The sequence below is a fragment of the Oreochromis niloticus genome, linkage group LG4 (assembly GCF_001858045.2).
Source record: "Oreochromis niloticus isolate F11D_XX linkage group LG4, O_niloticus_UMD_NMBU, whole genome shotgun sequence".
Lineage (NCBI taxonomy): Eukaryota > Metazoa > Chordata > Actinopteri > Cichliformes > Cichlidae > Oreochromis > Oreochromis niloticus.
This window is the reverse complement of record NC_031969.2, coordinates 4,978,737-4,990,754: the sequence shown is the minus strand read 5'-3', so window position 1 is coordinate 4,990,754 and position 12,018 is coordinate 4,978,737. Positions and strand designations below refer to the sequence as shown.

The 12,018-nt window shown below is 40.1% G+C and overlaps 1 protein-coding gene across 1 annotated transcript; it reads left to right on the top strand.

Annotated features, from left to right (window-relative positions):
• The first annotated feature begins 679 nt into the window (after nucleotides 1–679).
• LOC100695479 (beta-1,4 N-acetylgalactosaminyltransferase 2-like) lies at nucleotides 680–9,658 on the top strand. Its single transcript, XM_019357452.1, has 8 exons — nucleotides 680–698; nucleotides 1,349–1,462; nucleotides 1,587–1,673; nucleotides 6,879–7,060; nucleotides 8,144–8,283; nucleotides 8,918–8,921; nucleotides 9,119–9,347; nucleotides 9,474–9,658. The coding sequence occupies exons 1-8, from the start codon at nucleotides 680–682 to the stop codon at nucleotides 9,656–9,658; spliced, it is 960 nt and encodes a 319-aa protein (XP_019212997.1).
• The last annotated feature ends 2,360 nt before the right edge of the window (nucleotides 9,659–12,018 follow it).

The window sequence follows — 12,018 nt, the reverse complement described above, 5'->3', positions numbered from 1 at the left end:
ATGAACCTTCCAGATCCCTTAGGTCATCTGGATCCGGCCTTTTATCAGTTCCCAGAGTCAGAACCAGACACGGAGAAGCTGCATTCAACTTTTATGCTCCTTATATCTGGAACAAACTCCCAGAAAGCCTCAGATCAGCTGAAACACTCAGTTTATTTAAATCCAGGTTGAAGACTCACCTGTTCTCAGCTGCTTTTGAATAAAGCACCAAATCCACACTTTTAAGCTTAAATTTCAAAACTTACATTTTACTACTGATTTTATCTACTGTTCTAATTTTTGATTTTATATACTGTTTTGTTTGTTTGTTTGTTTGTTTGTATCAATTTTAAATCATGCTTTTTATTTGTTTTTGTTTTTAATGTCTCTGTAAAGCACTTTGAATCACCTTGTTGTTGAATTGTGCTATATAAATAAACTTGCCTTGCCTTGCCTTATTATGACTCTGCAGTAACATAATTTTCTTGTCTCTAATTTTGTGTTGTAATGATGAGCTCTCCATGTCATTCTGCAGAATGTCCAGAATGACATGGCAAAATTAGTAACTGTGCTGTAGTTTATCATGCATCTTGGTTTAAAAATTTCCACCTGGTATTATTAAAGTATTATTTAACTCATGGCCTTCAATGCCCATCTTGAAAAGAAGTAACTGTGGAAGACCACAGGTTTGGTTGGCCGCATGAGAATATTCTGTACTCGTAAAGAGATACATTCAAAGATGATGGATCTTTTTATTTCGTTTTTCTTTCCAAACTCCTTAGACTTTTTCATCCTTTTAAATTTATTTACATTTTCTGTGCTCTTTGTGACTCACTTACTCTCTTTTATCAACACCACAATGAGGCAAGATTGTGTTCTTTACATTAAACCTGCTGAGGTAATTCTTTTAGTTAAAAAAGTAAATCTTGATACCAATATTGCATATTTGGAAATTGCCACTTATTAGCAAATTGTTAGAAAATTTGGTAATAAATGGCATGTTAGCTCAAATCCTTATGATGCAAAATTTCTGATCTTTTTCTAGTCCGTCCGTTTTTCAAAAGCAGCGCTTCACTGAGGCTGCACTTGTGACATTCTAAATTTATCTGATCTTTTCAAGGCCTGTCTCAAGTCTCAGTTGTAAAACTCAAGAAGTCATCTGGATGAGTAACAAAAGATCTCTCCCATTTCACCGCATTTGAAAGGTGCTCTGTTAGTTAAAATCCGGTGACTGTAGAGGTCATTTTAGTACAGTGGGACAAACTGATCGAAAACAAACATGATCTGGAGCTGGTATGTTATCTGGTCTATGTTGTTAAATGTTAAATGTTGTTTGAATGTTCTGAAAGCTTATGATTGTAATAAACAGGTTCTGGGGAGAACAGACTGATAATTGAGTCTAATAGCCTGATTGTCCTGAACGATCTGTTGTCTAAATTGTCCTATAGAAGCACTCTCTACCATATAAACACTGGAGACCTTGGTATGTTCAACTGTTTTTTATCGCTCTCATTTACTAGAAATGTATTGACAATTTTCTTTTTTTAAATATCATTCAATTAACATAAAGTATGCTTTATGTCTTTGCATTACATTTTTGTACTTAGCCACCTTCCAGTTTAAAAATCATGAAGCTGTGTTTCCCATTGCCATCAAACACCCTCTTATAACAGTCCTGTATGACATGGGAACAGGTAGGAGTGCTCTTTCCATTAGTGTTTAAAAGTAAATTCAAAATCAGATATGGCCACAAAATGATGCGGTGATGTGATTTGAATGTGAATTTGTGATTTTAAAAGTCTTTCATTTTAACTGTACAATTCAATAACAAAAAGGTTTTGGTTCTTTTTGGTTGCTTGATATGGCTCAAAGCATAAGACTTATTTTTCATTAAAATTTTGCATGGCAGACTGAAGCCAATAACACAGTCGAATAACACAAAAAGTCTGTCTCAGAGTTCTGTAAGGCTTTAAGTTTTGGGGAATTGTTAAACATTAATACAGTCAGTTCTGTCACTCGTAAGGTTTTACAACCCTAAAGATTACAAAGTTATTACAATGACTGAAAATTATGTAGGTATAAACTGATATATCAATCTATCTGATATATAGTAGATATAACCTTAGATAATCCATAACACAGATGAAAATGTCCCACAGTATAATGCCTCATTATACTGTATCATATATATTATATGTGTAATTTTTAGCAAAAGCCAAAATGCAAAATGCTCTCTTGTGGTGCAGTTACAGCATTTGGTTGGTCTCTCGGGTCCACAACATACTAAGTTTTTATGATTCCTGGGGCTCATACTTCCCACAGTTTTCCCTAAGTAGGCCCAGCACACCACATAGATTCTTGCCAAGAAGCAGCTGAAAGGGAGAAAATCCCATGGGGGTCTGGGGCTCCTCAAACAAACATATCTACTCACTACTGTGAATTGCACTCATTGTCCTGAACAAACTTCTGAATCTTGGAATTTAAAGTACTACTCAGATGTTGCGGATGATACATGTTTCAATGAGTAAATCTGATCCCCAGTCATTTGTCTCAGCTTTCTCAATGTGCAAGACATGAACAATGTCGCCTGGTCAGTCAGGATCTCTATCTGCATTCCAACCTGGGAAATGACCTGAAATAGTGCCAGTGATACATGTTTGACAGAAATATTGTGAACACCGCAAAAAACAAAGAAGAGTCCGAGACCCTATTTCAGGAGGGCAATCATGATCTCGGCAGAAAAGGAGTTCATGGCGAAGTAGTTCAGGTGGCCGACCTGGAGGATGACGGCACAAAAGTCCATAGTTCATTAGTTCGGGGGGGCCGTCCTGGAGGTCGACAGCATAGCAGTTCATAGTTCAATGGTTCAGGGGGCCGACCACGTGGAAGGTGGCAGTGGCGAAGCAGGTATGACTGGCCACACTCAGGCGGCTTGGCTCGTGGCCGGCGGCGACGTAGATGAGACCTGTCGGGTGGCTTGGCAGGAGGTCGGCGGCGACGTGGACGAGACCTGTCGGGCGGCTTGGCTGGCGGCCGGCGGCGATGTGGACGAGACCTGTCGGGCGGCTTGGCTGGCGGCCGGCGGCAACGTGGGCATGGACGAGACCTGTCGGGCGGCTCAGCTGGTGGTCAATGGCGTAGACAAGACCCCTCGGGTGGCTTACCGGACGGTCTACGGTAGTGTGGATGTGGACGTGACCCCTCGGGTGGTTTGGTGGGTCTCCGTGGACAGGCTGTTTTGACAGGCCTCGGAAACAGCCATGCTGGACGTGGACGTGGCTTGGCGGCGGACGTAGGGAGCGCTGGATGTTGCTTGGCAGGTGAGACAGGACCAGGCGTGGCGACGACCTCTGGCTGGGTCTAGGCAGGACCAGGCGAGGCAGGACCAGGCGAGGGCGTCGGAGCCGCAGGTGGTGGAGCAGGTGGTGGCTGAATAGACTCACCAGAGCCGTTAGCGGAGATGGAGAGATGCTGGACGGGCACTCCAGAACCCTCAGCTGACGAGGAACGTTGCTGGACGGGCTCCTTGGGCCCTCCAGCTGACGAGGCATGAGGCTGGACGGGCTCCTCGGGCCCTCCAGCTGATGAGGCATGTCCCTGGAGGGGCTCTCCTGGGCCTCCAGCAGGAACAAGAATGGGTGCAGGCACCTGCCGGACACTAGCCGCTCCCACCCGAGGAGTAGGTAACGGTGCGGAGACGGGCTGTATCCTGGCTGACCTCACCCTGGGGACCGGCGTGGGTGCAGCGGTGGACTGGTTCACAGCCCCCCCTCACCCTGGAAGCCGGGACAGGCACCGGCAACGGCTGGGCAGCTGCCGTTCTCACCCGAGGAGCTGGTGCGGGTACAGTAACTGACAGAGCCTCAGCTGGCCTGGAAACCAGAGCAGGGACCAGCTGGACCTCAGCCCCCCTCACCCGAGGGACTGGTACAGGTGCAGGGGAAACTGGCCCTGAGCTGCCCTGGGTGCAGGGACAGGAGTCATGGATGCAGGCTCAGATAAAACAGTCTTTTGAGGTGTCACATGAATAGTTTCAGTGGATATCGACAAAATATCATGGTGAGCTGATTCAAACATGAATGGCTGTGGGACATGAAATTTAACTTGATCCATCAGCTCTGAGGCAGTAAGTCCAAGTTGTTTAGCCAGCTTAAATATGGTGGATGGCACCTTGTTATCTGTAACGTTCTCACCAGTCACATCATAAACAGCCTGAGATAGTTCACTAGGGACAGATACAGAAACTAGAGAGTCCCTTAAAACATTGTCCTGTTCTGAAACGATAGTGTCACTTGTGCTCACCTCCGGGGCTTTCCCAATTGTGGCCAAAACAAAGTCCTTGGAGTCTACAGGCAAGTAGTCCATAGCTATCCGGGCTAATTGGGCCCAAATGGATTCCTTCTCCTCCTCCTGCTTCCCTGCGCAGGAAATAATCCAGAGTCCTCGAAGTTGAGTGACACGAATTTAAAATTCAACAAAGTCACTGAAGTAAATGTCTGCTGGGTCCAACATGGTCAGGTCGTTCTGTCACAGTCTGGCTGAGGCAGACTGTATGTGTTGTGAAGAGCGGACCCAAAATGCAGACATGAAGGAACTTGGACCAAAACTTGAGTGTCAACAAAAAGCGAGCCGTTTAATATGGCTGATAAAAAGGTACAAAAACAAAAGGTAGATGCACACAAGAAAGAACCTAACTACAACTAAACTGGGAAAACTAGATGCTAAACACAAAAGGTAAAGAACAAAACCTTGAACATTGCAAAAAAAAACCTAAACATGGAAAATCCTAGAAACATGGCGTGGAACAACAGACGACCTGACAAAGAGTAAACAGAAACACACAGACTAAATACACACAAGGGTGATTAGGGGAAGTGGAAACACATGGGGAAACAGCAGACACTAATCTGACATAACGAGGCAAAGGAAGCAAAGTTGACTACGCTGACATAGGACACAGACCTTCAAAATAAAACAGGAAACATGTGAAGCAGACATGACAATACAAACTTGATAACATAAGACACGCAGTCAAAACAGCCTCACAGACAAAGGGTGAGGGAAACTTAAATATAGGGGAAGAGGACACAAGGGGAATCTAAATAAACAAATGATCTTAGATAACCTAATGAACTAAACCATAAACATCAAAATAAACTAAAACTCAAAACGCTGGGTCAACAGACCCAGGAACGTGACACTTGAAAGTATTTATTTGGTATGAATACCTTTATTAAATAGCTAGTCAGCAGGCTCATCTTAAATGATGTAAATAACTCATGCTACACTAAAGCATATCTTCCATTGAGTTTTCATGAGATTATTCTTTGGTGTTTACTTTGGTGTTTTAGACATCAGGGCCCTGTTTCAGAAAGCCGGTTTAGTGCAAACTCTGAGTAAGTATACCCTGAGTTAACGAAAACTCTGGGTTTTCGGTTTCACAAAGCGAGTTTAGATTAATTCTGAGTGAGTTACTATGACGACACACTCCGTGAAGCTAACCTGCCCCCTAGCAGGTTTACTTCAACTAACCCTGACCTTCTCCGCCTCTTTGTCGGAAACCTGACTGTAGGAAGTGTCAGACACGGCGTGCCCCTTCCTTGAAGAGCCAGTAGATGTTGAAGCCCAAATTCTCCGCAGAGCTCTCCGCCGGGAGAGAGTGATTAGAGCGCGTTTGGACATTTTATCATGTCCTGATGATTTTCTGTGTGAACGTTACCGTTTTTCAGCACAATCGATAATTTATTTGAATAACATCCTCAGGCCTTATATTGCTCATGTGACACATCGCGGACATTCTCTCAGTTCTGTACATATTATTTGTATTGCACTTCGTTTTTTTGCAAACGGGAGCTTTCTGTATAATATTGGTGACGCTGAGCACGTTTCCAAGGCTACCGTCTGTCGGGCAGTCAGGAATGTTACAGTTGCACTGAAACGTCTCCTGTACTCGTTTGTGGTGTTCCCCGGTCATAGACCCACAAGATTTATCAAAGAGGGATTCCACAAAATTGCAGGTATCAGGATGAACAAAACTTAATTCATGATGTGGTGATACTTGAACTACTACTTAGATTTTACATTTATTTTCAGGGTTCCCAGGCGTGATTGGCTGTATAGATGGCACTCACATTCCATTCTGCTGCTTGAAGTGTTCCATTTCCAAAAAGCATTTTTTTATTTTCTTGATGAAACAGGTCTTGTACAGCTGCTGTACAGGGAGCTATTGAAACACAGAAAATAGCATTGACATTCATAGTACATGCCTACTTAGGTTGGTTGTAAATCAGTGCTGAACATCTTACTGAGGAAAGGTTTGTTGGAGAAGTGGCTGGACCCTCTTCCTCTACATTTTTTATATTTCATTTTTACTTGCTGCCAGGAACGTTTGGGGCCTGTTGGGTTGCACATGCGCTCACATCACATCACAAAATAAAATGTATAAAATAAAAAATAAAATGAAATATAATAAAATAACGTGTTAAATGGGTGGAAATCCCTAGATCAATTTTTAAATTAACACTCATGCATTGACTCTGTCGGCTATGTATTGCCATGCATGCTCCCTTTCTTTTGCAGCTGAGGCTGTGTTACTTTTTTTCCGCAAAATTTGCATGTTATCGGCATATGCTGCCATCAGAATTTCGGCCTCAAGCGCTGTAAAATACATTGGCCGCGCCTTCTTTCCCTCCGTCTCCATGGTGACTCGCTTAATCTGTGCTCCACTAATCAGGGCTTTATGCGCGTGTTTAACTTGGGGTTAAAGCAACTCCGCGTTGATTGAACTAATTGTTATCAGCCTTTCTGAAACCGAATATTCCGAGTTGGACAGTTAGGGGTTACTCAACCCTGAGTATCATTTTTAACTCTGAGTTTTCTAAACCGGCTTTCTGAAACAGCGCCCAGCTCTCAAGTCACCATCACAACAAAGACCTTTCTACGCTATGAACAACTGAAGGTGCTTTTGGACAGCATCCGGAAATTCTATAGCAGTATAAAAGTAATAATTGCAGATGACAGCCTCAAACCAGAGCCTATTAGGGGAGAAAATATCCAACACTACATTATGCCTCCAGCACAGGTATACAGACAGTCAAACACTTACAAGTTCTGTTTTGTTTTCATTTTCGTTTTTACCAATATTGTGGGATAAAGTGGCATGTACAAAATAAAGCACAGGCATTACTTAAGTTTAACTCTTGAAAAAGGTATTAAAGTAAAAAATTTTAGCCTTGGTAGGGAGTTTTGATCACTAGCTCTGATGATGACAGCTTCCCCTTATTTTTCCAAATATAACTCTCCTAATCGCAACTTACACATGTCAGAAGTAAAATAAAACATGCTTTTTGGTGTAAATTTTCAATTCAATTCAAATGTTAGTTATGTTGTGTCAAATCACAACACAAATTGCCTCAAGGCAATTACTGCTGTGCAGTTTCTAGTAAATTGCTTGCCACAAACCTCAGTAATGTATGTATGTGCAGTTCATTATTTTGTATCCACTTGTTGAAATAAATGGTGGAGCAGAAAATTTGTACTGATTGACACAGACTGACTATGGCATGCTTCCAATATGAGCTACTTCTGTGATTACTTGTGACCAGAAGTGTTTAGAGAAAGGTTTTCATCGTTGCATGCCCCACCTGTAAGCAAACAGTGTGTGGTATAATTACTTGGAATCAGTCACCTGCCCTTTTTACCTATTGAGGCTTAAAGGATTGATCTTTTACTAGTGAGATTAGCAATAATTCTAATTGATTCATGTGTGTCAAGTCAGGTAAAGTATAGGAATTTACAAACAAATAAAAGGAGATGTGTTTGCATTCTAAGACAGACACAGAAATTCATTTGTTAAGATTTTAAAACAAAAAACATTCTGTTTTCTCTCTAGATTTATTCAGAATATGACACACTGAAAAATGATTATTTTCCCAGGTTCTGAACCTATACTTAACTTTTTTGCAGGTAACATGACAAAGAAAGAAAAAATAGCTTTTAGTTATGATATGAGACACACTTTCTCCAATTTAAGATTCATTATTTTGTTTGTATAATATATGACAAATAAAAGTGTTATACTAAACTCTTATTATATTACCACTTGAAAGTAATATTACTGACAGACTACAAAAGATTCAAATTTGTAAGATGTTTCCTTCCTCAGGGTTGGTTTGCTGGTAGAAATCTGGCTGTTTCCCAGGTAACCACCAAGTACTTCATGTGGGTGGACGATGACTTTTTGTTTACAGAGAAGACAAAGATAGAGAAGCTTGTGGAGGTGATGGAGGCGGTCCCTGAGCTCATGTTTTCTGCTATACGACATTTTTTATTTATGCATAGACTTTACCTTTACTCTTGGGTTAAGTGATCTGATCCAAATTACTGACCCTTTTCCAGTCTGTTTGGTTTTCTTCCTTATGTTTTGGTTTAGTTAAGTTTTAATTTGGTGTTTTAAATCTGACCTGATAGTTGTCTGGAGTATCTTGTCTTAATAGCTCTTACACATGCTCAGGAAAAGCTACTATATTTATTCAAAATCTTGGACTTATCTATAATGCAAAGCCTTTGTCATATATATTAAATGTACAGCCAGTAGGGGCAGACGAAATCAGAAAAGAGATTAGGAGCTGTTTGAGCACCTTTCATTCTGTCATATATCAGTTGGAACTTACTGTAGAGTCATTGTCAGACTTGCAATTTGTCTTGTATCCCAACCTAACAGCTAAGAGTACCCCAGTTTCCAGACTGACGAAACCATTAAAATCAACTGATATCAATCTAGAAACATCAGCAGTTACATTGTGACATTTCCATAGAGGGACCCGAGGCCCAAACTGGGCTGAATTCATATGCTACAAACTAAACTAAATTGAACTTAAAAGATTGGGCTGAACAGAGACCAACTGTGCAAAACAACATATTTTGTGGGTGGTCCTAGGATAGTTGTCTGAAAGACTAGCTTGAGTTATAAACTTTGTTTAGGTTTGAAAAAGTGAAAAACTGTTAAAAAACAGCAAAAACTTAACTCCTAAACTTTGGGACCATGAGTTGAAAACTGATAGCAATCTGAGCCTTTATTGGACATGATCTTAATGTAATGGTGGATAATTTGTAACCAGATATTTTTTTTTCTTATTAGGTTGGTGGGACAGTAAACGGGAACCAATTTCATTTCTCTCTTATCTATGAAGAAGGAAAAGGAACTGAAGGTGGCTGCCTACACAGGAAGTCTGATGGGAAATTCCATTCAGTTCCAGGTTACCCACAATGCTCTTTGGCCAGTGGAGTTGTTAATTTCTTTCTGGGTCGTATAGATGCAGTACAGAGGGTTGGATTTGACCCTAAACTCCTGCGATTAGCTCACTCAGGTAGGTCCAGACTTCAATAGTTTGAAGTAAAATTAAAATTCTTTCAATTAAAATTAAACTCTTTCAGTGCTGTTTTGAAATTGTTACAGCATGTTTTAACAAGTAAATGCCTTTTTCTGACTTCAGAGTTCTTTATGGATGGTCTGGGGGATTTGCTTGTTGCTACATGTGATCATGTGTCTGTTAGCCATCAACCCAGAGCCAGAAATGATCACTACACACAGTTCAGATACCCTGGAAAAGATGACAGTGAATTCAAACTGCAACTTCATTTCTTCAAAAACCATCTTAAGTGCATCAAATATGGATAGAACACTACAAAAGAACATCATATTCCATTAAATCTTTTACAAAATAGCCTTTGTCCTTTGGCACCTTCCTCTTCTTCTTTTGGGCAGTTCCATCTTCAGCATTCTTTGTCCGATATATCCACTATCCTTACATCACAATCTATACTCTATAGCCTAAGGTCTGACATTAAATTGTAAAACTAGTCAAAAATTTTCAGAGACATTTTTTATTATATTAAATTCTTTCAGTGCTTTATTATGAGGTGGTTAATCTCAAATGTTCTTCATGATTGTGAAAAATCTAGTGCTGTCAACGTTAATCTCGTTAAAATGACGTTAACGCCATAATCGCATTAACGAGGCAAATCTCCATTAGCGAGTTAGTACAGATCACCCTGTGCATTGGGCTGCACAGCGCTAACGCGTTAACGAGCTAATGCGAGTTAATACGTGATTAACGCTGACAGCACTAGTAAAATCGTGATTAAGTTATAAATGCTACCGTGTCATACAGCAACAAGATCTGAGTGAGTAGCTGACAAGTTAAGAAAAACAGAAATTTGGAAAGATACCTTCATTTGCACTCGCCAAAATGGCTATAGTGTCATGAGTTTAAGAGCTGTTTAAGACAAAAAATGTTTTAATTAATTTTCAAACAAATGAGCTGCTTCTCTTTGCATAAAATATCAACAGTAGACTTATTCGAACTCAACTTTTACTTAAGCAAAATCAAAAACTGAGTTGTAGTAACAATTATTTACCATGCCTGTTGATTTGAAGACAATAAACCAAAACAGATTTTATATCATATAGGTTGAATGTAGTGTTTACTGAAAAGCAACAGTTACATGTATAGAAACCTATTCACTTGTATTGTTAAATGTACTCAAAGATGGTAAAAATTTAAGTATACCCTTTGTTTCAGTGTCCTTCAATATTCTTTTTTTTTTTATCAGTATTGTCATAAACAAATAATTGGTCCTAATATATTATCATAATATAAATAACAGGAATAATAGATATCAAATTGAATTACACAATAGTTGAATCTGTCAGGATTCCTGGGTCATTGACCCAGCGTTTTCAGTTCATGTTCTGTTTTCACCACTCCTGCCATTTCCTGTTTCATTATGTTCAGCTGTGTATTCGCCTGTGTCCAATTATCGTCATCATCCAGTCTGTGTATTTAAGTTCCTCAGTTTTACCACTTCTCTGTCGTGTCATTGATGTTATTGTGATGTTAATGTCGTCTCTCCGCATGTATGTTCAGATCAGTCAGCCAGCCATTCAGTCCTTCAGTCAGTCAGTCAGTCGTCCACCCAGTCAGCCATTTCAGTTCATGTTCTGGTCATCCAACCTACCTACAATAAACCCCATTATCCTGCACCGTGAGTCCAGCATTTGGGTCATCTCTTCCTCGCCTCCACACACGACACTCCTGACAGAATCAACATACATACAAATATGTCTGTCAAATATGTCAACCAAAGGCCATCACAGTCACTGGAATGACATTTAATTAAACACTTGCAGGATGTTCTGGACAGATGGCTTAAAAAGCAGTTTGTCTCTAACCTGAGAAATAGTGCTACATCCCTATCCAAATGTCAAAACAGAATCTCTAAAAAAAATGCAATGAAGATGCTGTTAATGTTTGCAATTGACCAGCAAGGACTCACTTTAAGTTACTGGGTTTTTGTTGTTTTTTTTTTTTTTACATTGATTAACACTAAATGATATGTTGAAGAACAAACAAACAAACTACTTGGAACAAGAAAATGGAAAAAAAAAAAAACCATTATTAAAATATTAAGGTAGTCTTGTCCAATGACAACAACAATAATACTTAGCTAGCACATGAAGCTTTTCTCTAACTCTAAAAAAATCACTTTACTTTCACCTATCTTTAGTGAAAGTAAAGTGAAAGTAAAAACAGTCATATCAAGATATGGAAACATAGCAGTCTGCACTGCATTTCTTTGTAACAAAAGAAAGAAGGGAAGAAGAAGAAGAAAGAAGTCCCAAATACTATGCTGAAAATCACAATCCTTATGAACTCTTAATGTCAACATGACTACTATGTACAGCTCTCATGTATGAAGCTTTGGCTTTGAGGACTGGTGCTGAAAAGAAGATTTCAAGGACCGTTTATTGTTTCACTACTGTTTACGCTCAACCCTAATGCTTCAACATGAGAGACTGCAAGGCTTAGCTCTCTGACCCATCTTCAAACTGATATATACATTGAGAAAAACATGTAACATAAATAAAATAATACTATTTTACCTCAGACATGGGGCTAGACGTTGCTCTGGAAATTTCTTCTCCTCAGCTGTGCTTCCAACTCTGCTAACAACAGTTCAAATTGCCCACCTGACATC